This window comes from Drosophila novamexicana, unplaced genomic scaffold (genome assembly GCF_003285875.2).
Source record: "Drosophila novamexicana strain 15010-1031.04,08,12 unplaced genomic scaffold, DnovRS2.1 tig00000463-arrow-arrow-pilon, whole genome shotgun sequence".
NCBI lineage: Eukaryota > Metazoa > Arthropoda > Insecta > Diptera > Drosophilidae > Drosophila > Drosophila novamexicana.
This window is the reverse complement of record NW_020824807.1, coordinates 304,119-317,292: the sequence shown is the minus strand read 5'-3', so window position 1 is coordinate 317,292 and position 13,174 is coordinate 304,119. Positions and strand designations below refer to the sequence as shown.

At 37.9% G+C, this 13,174-nt stretch overlaps 1 protein-coding gene and 2 non-coding genes across 3 annotated transcripts; all 3 read left to right on the top strand.

Annotated features, from left to right (window-relative positions):
- The first annotated feature begins 179 nt into the window (after window positions 1-179).
- Window positions 180-1,862, top strand: LOC115761207 (THO complex subunit 3). Its single transcript, XM_030702892.1, has 3 exons — window positions 180-689; window positions 746-1,280; window positions 1,332-1,862. The coding sequence occupies exons 1-3, from the start codon at window positions 600-602 to the stop codon at window positions 1,673-1,675; spliced, it is 969 nt and encodes a 322-aa protein (XP_030558752.1). The 5' UTR covers window positions 180-599; the 3' UTR covers window positions 1,676-1,862.
- Window positions 1,863-12,409: 10,547 nt separating this feature from the next.
- Window positions 12,410-12,481, top strand: Trnat-cgu. Its single transcript has one exon. It is a non-coding gene; the product is annotated as a tRNA-Thr (tRNA).
- Window positions 12,482-12,843: 362 nt separating this feature from the next.
- Window positions 12,844-12,915, top strand: Trnat-cgu. Its single transcript has one exon. It is a non-coding gene; the product is annotated as a tRNA-Thr (tRNA).
- The last annotated feature ends 259 nt before the right edge of the window (window positions 12,916-13,174 follow it).

Below are 13,174 nucleotides of genomic sequence, written 5' to 3'. Positions count from 1 at the left end.
TTAATTCGAAATGTTGTTAGACTATGCTAATAGGGACATCGAGGAACACTGCCGGGATTTGTGAAACCATTCGTGTTAACCATGCGGCAAATGTCCTTATAGGAACGCTGATGCTCTTGTGATCTGGCTCTCGATCTTTGAGGCTGTCCATAACTTTGGTCGTAATACCCTTGATATGACCCACCTTGATATGCTGCTGGATAATAATACCCGCCTCTCGGTTCACTTTGAAATAGTTGATCAAACACGGTTTTTCCGCTGATAGAAGCCATCGTACATAGCATGATAACAATATATGAAAATAGAATGTACATTTTCTATTTTTGCACGATACGGGAAATAAAAAGATCTGACTTTGAATGAGACGATTTCAAAATATGTTGTGCTACTTATGAGATTTTTGTAACCTTGCGCTATTTTGAAAAATATTGCTGTCGCGAGCTACAACTGATAACAACTGATTTAAAAGTGAAATTGAGTAAACTTGACGTTATCCAACACTGCGTGCCGGTGTACAACAGCTGACAGCACTGTCCCGAGTTTGAGTTTCTTTTGTTTTAGTTTATAAAATTGGCGGAATATATAAAACTACGCATAACATGAATCGCACCGAGCAGACGTTTGAGGATCTCAAGTCGTACTTTCGATCCCACAGTAAAATACGCGAGCAGCGGCCACACATGTCAAAGGTGGGTATAAAGCCATTTGGTCTGTCGGCGGCATTTAATTGGTTTTCTTTTCGTAGGTGCATTCGGTGTGCTGGAACGCAAATGGCTGTCACTTGGCTTCCGGATCATTTGACAAAACTGTCGCTGTTTACGCCTTGGAGCGCGATCGCTTTGTCAAGAGCAACGTCTTTCGCGGCCACACTGCGTCCGTGGACCAATTGTGTTGGCACAAAACGAATCCGGACCAGTTCAGCACGGCCAGCGGCGACAAGACTGTGCGCATTTGGGACATACGGGTTGGCAAATGTGTTTCAGTTACCAACACCAAGGGCGAAAACATAAATATCGCCTGGTCACCGGACGGTAAGACAATTGCTGTGGGCAACAAGGAGGATTTGATAACATTCATAGACACGCGCACAAACAAAATACGTGTGGAGGAGCCCTTTAGCTTTGAGGTCAATGAGATATCGTGGAACAACACGAACGATTTATTCTTTCTGACTAATGGCATGGGCTGCATGCACGTACTTAACTACCCCAGCCTAGAGCACCAGATGACGCTAAAGGCACATCCCGCCAATTGTATATGCATTGAATTCGGACCGACAGGTAGGTGGAGGGTGTTTAAAAATAAACTTTGTAAAATGGTCTTGATCGCAGGCAAATACTTTGCGACGGGATCGGCGGATGCGCAGGTTTCGCTCTGGGATGCCAACGAATTGGCCTGCCTGCGCATGATTAGCCGCTTGGAGTGGCCCGTGCGTACCATATCTTTTAGCCATGATGAGCGACTCATAGCCTCCGCCAGCGAGGATCTGGTCATAGACATTGCCTACACAGAGACGGGCGAGCGAGTCACCGACATTCATGTGGACGCGTCCACCTTCACGGTAGCATGGCATCCCAAGCAGTATTTGCTGGCCTATGCCTGTGACGAAAAGGAAACTATTGGTGATAGGCGTCGTGATGTTGGTAACGTGAAGATCTATGGATTTCCCGAGTAGCTCCGGATTTCAAATAATACAACTATAAGAAGTATGCGTGTTTTTTGACTAGTAACAATTCATACAATTTGCGCATATTCAACGCATTCATTTAGATATTAATGACTGTCTAAAACATTGAACGCATTTAACAACCATCATGTTCTTGATTGTTTATATTAAGCAAATAATGTAGGGAAAATAAAAATGTAATATTTCTTTCTGAATTTAAATTTTTTAAATTTAATATTAATTATCGATAAAGTAAGCGATGAGAATTTTATGTTGTACAGATATCATACAAAATATGTTTTGATATCCACTGTCTAAATAATAATTTAATAACGTCTTCAAACAAAATAGCATAAAAGCCACAAATAATTTAAGCTAACAATGCTGCTGACCGGGATAAGATTAAAGTTCCTTACGATGTGGTCGATATTAGGGAAAATAGACATGCCAATTGGCAACACGAAAAATTAACCGAGTAATACTAATTAAACGAATGAAAGTCGAAAACTTCGTTTTAGTTACCTGACTTAAGTTGAGTTGGACTAGGCCTGGCAATAGATTTTAGTTAAACAATTTATGTTAATGGTAGTCAAGGCCCAGATTAAGCGTTACCACCATCATCCAAGCATTTTCTCACACAAACAGAATGCAAAACATTTGCAATCAGTCACCGACTCGACCAAAGGCAACATCCACCACAAAGCCAAACCGCAACAGAGCAAAAGTTCGCTAAGGTCGGGCATCTAATTAAAAAGCATTGCAATTTGCAAAAGTTCGACCAACTTTGCAACTGCTCTTTCACTTATATTACTTTGTTCTCGTCCCTAAGATGGATGGATTATGCATTATGAAAATAAATATGAGGCAAGGCATATATTATCATCAATATACATTTGATATGCTACGAACTGGTATATAGTCTTTAGGTCCTTTAGCTTTGCCATTTTTTTTTGTTTCTCATTGTGCATTTGCGATTAATTAGCTGCTTAAGAGGAATTAGCTTTGAATGAATTACATATAATTAATTAAATGTTTTAACACTATTTCTACCAACATATTATGTATGCATATTTCAACCAAACAATACAAAATCTACATTTCTTGTACAAAAAAGGCCTCGCCGGATATATGTACTTAGCTGTGGAAAATCGGCAGTCGTCAATTTTATAGGCGCCTTCAATCCACATTGTAAGCCATTCGACGGCGATAAAGTCTGAAGTGAGTGGCCTCTAATATAAAATTGAATTTGAATAAATGGAGTCGAGGACGTAAAAGCGAAAAGAACAAGCTGCCGGCGGCACAAGTTTCGCATCCGATTTGATTAGTTTGCAGGGCAGTATTGGGACGCCCTTCCTGCTAAACCAACAAGCTCACGCTCAGCACTTAGCCAATATTTAATAAGCCACAATCTTTGAGAGCAACAAAATGGAAGCGCGCAATACACAGTAGGAGGCAGCAGGAGCTACCCGAAGGTGTTGATGCTTTAAGTTAAAATGCGACACGAAAGAGATTTAATTTATTCAAGCCCCGTTAGAGGAGAAGGCGGCCGATGCAGAGCCAGTGATTAAAAATTCAACAAACTGCACTCCTATCCTTTTGCACTCAAGTCTCCCATCCGCTCTCCTGCCACAAGCTGAGCCAAATTATGCAAATGTTGTCGCCAGCCAAACGGGAGGCAGACAAACGGTGACAATCTGACAAATTGGCAGTTTGTCTGGCCGAACACGTGGAATTCATTTTACCAATTAACTGCCAACCGCCAACTGGCGAAAACTTGGAATGTGTATGAATGTTTTTAAATTGCTTAAGAAATGTCGACAAGGTTGCGTCTATTCAGGCTTAATTAGCATAATATCAGTTTTTTCTTATTCATATATAAATAGCATATGTAAGTTAAACTATGTAATTGTAATTCTTCAAAATTTGAATATACCATTAAGTAAATAAATTGGTAAAAAATATAGCACATCAAGCCAACAAATATTCTTTATTGTTAGCTGAATTCATTTAGGGTTCTATCTAGATGTACTTTTGGGTAAACACTTGTCAAGATTTTGCCAGGAGGCACTTTCGTAAGGCTATTTCTGAGACCTTTATGAAAATGTTATTTGTTTTTGTGTGTTTGTTGGGGTGTATTATCGCACACATAGTCTGATTATAATGTGACAATGGTTGCCACAAAATAATATAAGCATTTTCTCATTTCTAAACATAAAATTTGCTTACAACTGTTAAATACGCACCTGGCAGGTTGCAAAGCGAAAATGTCGACCCTGACCCTGGACTCCCGCTCAAAAGATTCCGTATTAAATTGAACTTTACATTGGCCCGAAATTTTAAGTTCCATTTACTGAATAAAATGACATATTAAATATTTGTAGATGTAAGGTGATGAGGATATTACCTGTGGCGGATTAGATGTGGCGACAAGTTCAGCTAGGTTAACTAAAATAAATTTTGGCAATAAAAGCTTGTATAAATACAAAACACAAAAATTGCTGAAATCCAATTTACCTGATTTATGTGCAGGGTTAATTCGAACATAAAGATAAGGCACAACATGGGGAGCTACAATAGACACAGATACGAGTACTTCAGCACGCTCTGCTCCACACGTGCTCCTTGCCCCTGATCCCTGCCCCTGCTCTCTGCTCCCTGCTCCCTGCTCTCTGCCCTTGCTGGCACCTGTGCAAAAAAGTTTTCTATTTACAGCCCATCAAGGTGGCTTTATTTTCGTGAGTTTTTGTTCCTCCCACCTCAGATTAATTTTTTGTACGGAGGAGACCTTTGTCTATTTACTTCACATTTGTTGGTTGGAACATTTTATACTTTCGCCTTTACAATATATATCCTTTTTTGCAAGTCGGCTTACAGCTTGACATTTTATTGCATTGACAAAAAGTTCTTTGAAAAAGTTACTTGCGTGGGTTTGAAAATGTTTTAATCCTTATGTGAAGCTTTGGCAATGCTGCAAAGGCGAAAATATATACCATTGTTTTCTGTTGCCATGCCGAATAAGGCCGTCTTTGTTTGCGAATCATTTTTTCAACGACCTTCGCAACTATTTTTCATTTCACACTTAAATTGTCAGAGACGGCTTTAACCAGATGGTTGCTTCGTTGCCTCGTCTAGTCCCTAAAAATCGTATGGCCCACAAAATAAACAACCTTTGGTTTGGGTGGCTTATGTCCGATGTTGAGGATTGTGTCCGAATGTGTAGCACATTCTTGTCGACCATCTAAAAAAAATGTGTAGAAAATTAATCTGCTGGGTTTCCAAGTGTCCTTAAGGGACTTACACATTTGCTTGGCATTTGACAGTTTGCACTTCATTTGGCTCCGGCTGCCTCCAGAGAATTTGCTGCAAGTTATTTTCACATCTGTTTCTTGCTATTTCAAAACCCTGTTAATGCCCCAAATATAGTGAAAATAGTGAAAGGCTCAAGTTGCAATTGATTTTCCGCTAAGGAGACCAATTTTCTTTCGAATTTATAGATTTCTTCCCATCTGAGTTGATTAGCTTTTGTTATTACTTTTTGCCTTTATTCAGACAAATTCCTTATTGTTATTATTGTTGTTTGTTGTCTGTTAGCTGAAATAAATAATTTTAAATCCCTCAATAAATAATTTAAGAAATATGTAAGCTTAATTTTTGGGAGATTAATTAATTGCACGGATTTACATTTTACTCCTATTTGGTTTATTACACATTTAATTATCAGATTTCGGAAAATCCACATCACGTTCGTGAAACATACCCTGCCTAAAGCTTGGTAATAGCTTTCAGTGTAATTTTAGGGTGAAGCTTTACATTCTACAAAGAAATTACAAAAGACAATTTAAAAAAAATCATTTTCTTTTATTTTCTAACTTTTTTAAGGCTCATGGGAAATTGTAAAGTGATTTTTTCCGCGTCAGTTTGGCGATCTTATCGTACTATTGTAATACCAATGCAAAATGTAATTTCAAACTTGATTCATCGATTTCGGAAAATCCACTCAGCTGAGTGGAAATGGGAATTAAAGGAAGGAAGGGATCATTTTAACTTCTCGCGTTCCTGAAGCTGGGTAATAGCTATCAGTGTAATATAAAAGTAGCCTGCTTTGAACACATTTGCGGTCGTTTCTGTTGTCAGTTGGTCAGTTCGTAAAATCAATGTTGTGACCCGCAACCGTAATACGGTTTTACTGCCAGTGGCAGGAAGCCCAACCCACGCAAACACAGAGATTGACTTTCTAACACGAAACTTTGCCATTCTGTCTGAAACGCTTTTAATCTAACAACAAAGTTACTAAGAACTTGCCAACCTGAGGTTAAATTTCGTGAAACGTTTTGCAGTTTAGGGCTCCACAAATTTACGTTGTCCTCGAAAGCAGAAACATAAAGGTGTCGCCTATGCTTGATATTAAATTGGATCAAATTTCATTTTGTCGCGATACCTTTACATTGAAAATACAAGTTTGTGAAATAAAATCCTTATAAGCAAACTGAGACAAATCAGCTTAGCTCAAATAAAGGCCAATAAGAAAATCTTAAGTGTTCGATAAATCTCTTTGCTACGTTTTAACTTAATTTTCAGCTTAGCTTTATTCGGGCATAAAAAGCTGCTTAATAATTCGGAGCCTAAAACAGGTCGTAAGAAGTTGAATTAATTAATTGCCAAAAGCTGCAAAAAACAACGCCTCGACTGTCAAATAGAAATATGTAACAGGCCTTTTTTACTCCCAATAAAAATTAATTAGCGTTGCGAGCCGGAAATGTTGGCCTTAATAATGACGCCGAGACCAAAGTGTAGGCCAAAAAAATCAATAAACTGTTAAGCTTTCGTGGCAGACCCGAAAATTGTACAAGGCCTGTTTAAAACGCAGTCAAGCCTAAAGTGCTTGAGGATAATCCAAGTCTGTCCAAGAAATCCAAAATCTTATCTTTCGCAAAACATTTTCTTTCTGCCAGTCGATGCACATTGCAAAATATTCAGAGTAGAATAAATTATTTTTCTTATTATTATTCCTGGCAAAACAATTAAAAGTCTGAAAGTAGTAATATTAGAATATTTAAGCTGAGCACAGGGAGCTCTGCAAAACCACTTAAAAGTCTTGAAAATATTATAATTCTCGTGGGGCTTGTGGGAGATGAGAGCTCTTGACTTCTGGTGACTGGGACAAACGTCCTTGCTAAGCCGAATGACTTTTGAATATTTAATTATTATTTATGTACACAAAATATATGCCTTGTATAAGGGCAGACAATTTTGAATGCCTTTACATTCGCAGACTTGGCTATCATAAAAATTGTCCACACAATAAGTATTTTCAAAGCAACGGAAATCTCTGAGGCTCAATCAGTTTATCGATTTAATGCTGCTGTCATAAAACGCCAAATGTTAAAAAGTATGCGAATTGTTGCAAAACCCTCTCCCCAAACAATTTGTTACCCTTTCTCGAGTTGCTGCTTGTGCCACGGCCGGTGACCTGCGCACCGTTCCTGCCCCATCAACTCCCCCACCCCCCACTTGGATCGTTTTCCGAGGCAGCCATAACAGAAACCTAATACATTTTTTATACCTAATGCGAGTCATTTGGGAAAATTCGAAGCTGTAAGCGTATCTGGGAGTCTGTGGCAAATGTGAAAGGATATTTAAAGGTCATGCAAAGAATGATACCTTGAATCTATTTATTGATTTACCATCGGTGCCATGAATTCTTTGCTCGTTAATTTGGACAACATTCAATCGAAAGCCGAACATCTTAATGAGATAAATTCTAGGTGAGTCTGCATTTTGCTACCATCAGCAATTGAAGCATCAGGGAATAGGGCAAGTATTCGACCGGAGGCAGTATTACCTGGAGGAAAACATTGAATTTAATATTGCGGCAGCAGGTGCCACAGCATCAGACCATCTCGCTTTCTCCGATACACTAAATGATTTATTGGCCATATCTTGAATGCGTGCGCTCTTAAATTTCAGGATAAAGTCTGTGTTTCTTGGCTAAATAAAGCAATAAAGTTTCCGTAGCTGCTCTTCTTTGCCTTTTGCTCAGAACGGACTTAAAAGGTATTGGAAAAATATGTAATTTATTGCAGCAAACAATTTTAAATTATTATTTTATTAATTTTGCTATCGGAGCAAGCTTTGTGTATAGGGAATAGAATCAAGCCCAATATCTGACTATGCAATTCAGAAATCAATATAAATGCAAACATTGAACCCGGACTTAATCCCTTTGATTATTTCAATTTAATTGAATCAATTCGCTTTGTGTTTACTTTACCATCAACAAAATGTCAGAATAAGGCTGCATTACACATAATAATTTTACCTATTTCTCGCCCAATTGGTTTGTTATTTTTATTATATAATTAAATTTCAACTGAACGTAGCCAAAATCAATTTTCATTTATATATTATAATATAATTTAATTTCAACTGAACTTAGCGAAATTCAATTTTCCATTTGTGTTTGCCAATAATTTGGTTACACGTGTTTGCCTGGAAAATAGCATTTAAATTGAATTCTGGGCAAGGTTTCGGCCATGATTACATGTGGCCATGGCATCAGCAAAAAAAAAAACATACTTGATGTCAGAGTCACGAAATACCAAATGCAGTCTAAGTGGAATGTACAATTTCGGAATATAGGGCATAATACATTACCTAATAATTGACCAATACAATAAAGGGTTTGAATTTACTCATATTTATTCCTTTATGGGCATCTAGATGGAGTGAGATTGGATTGGATTTTGTTTTGAAGCTCTCGATGCCAACGAGTTTAGTTTGTAGCTGACTGCGAGCATATTGAATTTTTCAAGGCTTTAAAGGAAATGGTCTTAACTGATTCAATGGAGCCTTACTTTAAAAGCGTTCAAACGGCTCGCAAAAATGTGTATACTACATGAAACGCAGTCAACTTTACTCGTAAATCTTTTTTTTAACAGGTGCGATTATTAATATATTAAACAATTCCGGGCAACAAGACTTTTTCATAAATAAAAATACCAAGCCAAGTGAATATTCATATATGTGTGTATGTGTGTGAGTTTTAGAGTTGGAAATTTGTTTGTATTTGTTTCGGCCAAAATACCGTTAAACCGGCTACAAAACATTTCATTGGGGCGAATTTAAAATGTATGTGCTTTCCTTATAAATTGTAAAACTTTTTACTTACGTGTGGGTGTGCGTGTGTGTGTGTGTGTAATTGTGTGTGCAACCTGCTCTTCGATCCCCCGATTCGCTCTTGGATTGTGCTGCCTTGTTGACTTTATGCCTTTGCTTCGGGTCGCCTTTAATCTAACGTTGCTTTTGGACGATTTACCTTACGAGCCCGAGCATGCCGCACCTTGTCAATAATTTGTTTAGCTGTAACGCACTTTTGTTGCCTTTCGTCTTCGATGAGCTTAAACGCGCCTTATTTCCGCTTCCGTTTCCTGCCATTTTTTCCATGCTCCATTTTATATTTGATGGCATTTACTTTGGTTCTGCTGAATTGAAGCAAATCTGAAGAGGCAGCGACTTTAATGAATTACTCTTTATAGTGTCGGGCGTATACATAGATACTCACTTTACGTAATGCATTGTTTGCGGTGTGTCAATATGTGTTGAGAAATTTATAATGAAGTTACGCGCAATGAAGGACTATCAATTATTCGCCATGCGGGAGCGTGTGTGCGTGTGAGCGTATCGCTTGCAGTTAATCGAATTTATTAGACCTGCCATTTGTTATCAACCTAACAAAGTGTACAGGCCCTCAAGCACCACCATCCATTCCCCCCCCCCCCCCCCCCCCTTTCCACCTCCTTCCGACCCACTCGACCGGATGCCAACAATAGGTTCATAATATTGCCAATGGCTGTGTCGCTGTGTTTGTATGCGTATATATTGTATATGTGCTATATGGCATACACATACACATGTAAGCAGTAGCCAGCCATCGACGCCAATATTTATGACCATGTCCTTGCGGCATTTGTTGGCAGACAGACTGCGTGTGCGTGTATGTGTGCTAACGTATATGTATATGCTAGATAGTCGTCTTTATTATAGTCGTTAGTATGAATATTAATAAAAAAAACTTTCCTTTCGCAATAATTCAGTTGTCATTTGCTGAAGCTGAACTGAAGAGCCAGGTATCAGAATGACCTTTACGGATGTTGGATATCGGAGCGTACGTCCGGCGACTTGAACTGACGCTCACAGACTTCAACATGTTTAGCAGAGACCGCTATTACTAAGCTAGCAAATTCAAAGCTCAATAGAATTACAAAATCCAAGAAAGTATGATAAATTAAAGTAACAGGACTTATAACTCGAGCGCTTGAGAGAGAGCCACTAAATTGAACTCAACTTAACCGTTTTAGCGCCTGATCCTTTTACGTTACTCGCTCTTTTCATGCGCTCTCTAATAATATACGCTCTTAGGCTGGCGCGCTTGCTCTTGTGGGTTAGCTGTTGCCCAAACAACGAATTTTCACAAGTTTTCACATTGGATCGTATTGTATTGTCTATCTGAAACTAAACTATTCTTGAGAATATACTAGGCAATTAGAAATTCATTAGCACACCAGCAGACAGTCATGGAACCGCATACAGAGTAAACAATGGATATATGCCATTTTGTTTACGAGGCGTCAATGCCAGAGTCCATGTGCTACCCCACATATGGTTGTCTGCCTCTGGCTTTGTCCCTGTCCCTGTCTCTGTCCCTGTCTCCCTGTGGGTGTGGTTGTGTTTTGCTTTGTGTTGGCAGTTTGTTGTGTGCTTTTGTGCTTTTTATGCTGCTCACTTGTTGGACGGACAAAAAAGAAGCGAAAAGTCCAAACAAAGTCGACGTTAAAATAGATGGTAATTTCATTATTCAAATGCAGCAACATAAATGAATATATATGAGTGTTTTTGTGATTGAGGTGACTGACTCACTCACTGAATGAATGAATGACTGAATGACTGAATGACTTACTGGTCGGCTTGAGGTGGGCCTGCTTATGGTTTGTTTTACTTTTGCGATTGATGCACGACATTCATTGCGGACTTTCCCTTTTAAATGCGTCGTGCCCTTTATTTGTTGCTTTGCATTTGCATTATTTCTTGTTGCAGCTTTGTTGCCGTTTAGTGCTGCAACAAAGGGAAGAGCCACTCGGTTGAGTTTTAGGAGTGGTTTACATTGTGTTCTTTGTCTCGCAGCTCTTTTTCTATTCTCTATTTCTTTGCGTCTAAAAAAAGGTCCATTTAGTGGACTTTATTGGCCATGCGGTCGGTCGCTTCATTTATTTTCACGGCTTTTGATTATATTTGAAATTAACGACTTGGTCGTTAAAAAATAAATATCGCAAGCATTTTTATGGGCTGTTAGCCTATTTAATGGATTTTCCAGTGCAAATTAAGCATTAGTCAATTTCGTTGAGAGATTTGTTAGCTATTTACATAAGAAACTTGACATGAGCTTTGAAAAGTGTACTTAAGTACTGTAAAAGATGTTGATAATCTGAAATATCTAGCAACAAACTCAACTTTGACTTCAAACCAAACATTAAATTAATCAACACCTGGGGTATAATTACCTGCTAAAAGCAGGCGGCCAGAAAATGAGAAACTCTCACAGCTCGCCGCATAGTTGATTAATTAATTTATTGACCAAAAGATTTTGTGCGTTCCACTTCTTGACTTTTGCTCTTCACATGTTACTACATACTACATATGTATAAATACCTTAGTTTGGATTCATTTATCAACTATGAAATTAACAGATGAGAGATTCAATGTCCATGAATGTGATGGATTTCTTTAACTCACAGAACTTACATGTAATTAATACTTCTAGTTTATTAATACCTCTAAAAACTATTGTAAACGAGTGTGCTATTCATGAATAATTCAAATCACTTCATTCATGGCAATTAAGTTAGTCGTAGCCATTGCGTAAGTATCTTAAAAACTAGTAAGGAGTCCCCTGGTGATTGTAAATACCTTAGTTGTTAATAATATAATATTTGTTAATAGCTTATTTGCGTGTCACTTGCTGTTTTCTAACGGTTCCCCCTTCAATTTGTAACTAATAGAATTGTCACTAGCATATCTTCACATCTGTTTGCCAGCCCAGAAAAAGTCGGTTGCCATCATTCATGTCGTCCAAGCAATTGTGTTGTCGGACAAATGAATTTGTCCTGGTACTAAAGTAGAAAAACAAAGCCAAGGCCAACAAAAGCCACTGGGCAAAAAAAAAAAAATGCTAGAGCCTAGAAAGTATGTGAGAGAGAAAAACAGACAATTAGAGTGTGGTAATATCTTAGATTGCCGCGGAGAAAAGGGTATTTAAAAAAAAATCATTTAGTCAAAATATTGCTTGCTATTTTTTGTGATCTTTGGCGAAAGCTAATTAACTAATTACGAAATGTTTTTCATTGATTGTTCAAGATAACCTTATCATAACTAGTAAAATTCTGCACGCCGCGTTCGCTTTCACTTTAACAGTAGCTGATAAGAAAAAAACATAACTTAAGCATTTTATTTTGTTTGCATACGCAATTATTTTAAATGTGTATATACTGTGTTATATATCAAACACATTTTTATTTATGTATAAATGTTCTCATATCTCTTCACTTGTTTAGTTTAGCGGTCAGTAAAATTTGCAGCAATGCGCACGCCCATCTCTTAAATCAAATCGTATTCGCTCGCTCTGTGTTAAAAACGGTTGCCGCTCAGTGAGTTGTTTTATATGCAACATTGGGCAACGGCACTCTCATCGCCTCTTTAGCTCAGTGGTAGAGCGTTGGTCTCGTAAACCAAAGGCCGTGAGTTCAACCCTCACAGGAGGCAGTAGAATGTTCGATTTTATTTTTTTTTATAACTAACATATTTGCCATTAAATGTTATTGATGAGCATTGGATCTTTTTCTTTTCCAGAATATTTAATTTTTAAATAGTTACTTATTACAAGTTTATTTCTTCCTCCGATTTCATTTTCATTACACATACATATATAATGGTTGGCTTACCATTCTTTTCAATTTCAATTCTCCAAACACATTTCTCTAGATTTTTCTGCGCATGTCATTTCATAACAAGCAAACGAGACATGATCTTCAAATAAAGCTACTTAAAAGACAGTGTTATTCACATATTACCTAGCTTCTTTAAGTCGCATTTTGTATTGCTGATTTGGCCGCGCTCCCATCGGCGCCTCTTTAGCTCAGTGGTAGAGCGTTGGTCTCGTAAACCAAAGGCCGTGAGTTCAACCCTCACAGGAGGCATCGATTGAGAGAGTTTTATTTTTAGTTTTTTTTTGTTACTACAAATTTCATAATAATGGAAAAATAAAGTAAATAGGTAGTTCTTCATAATTACCTGATTGTGCTAATAGATTCAGAGGGGAAAAATGTATATAAGAACACACATATGTCGGACTCATTCAAATTCACTTGTGTCGGACGCATAAATAGCTCTAACGCGCAATTATTTTCTACTGCTGTTATTTTATGACCAACACAAACGCATACATATACATAAAGC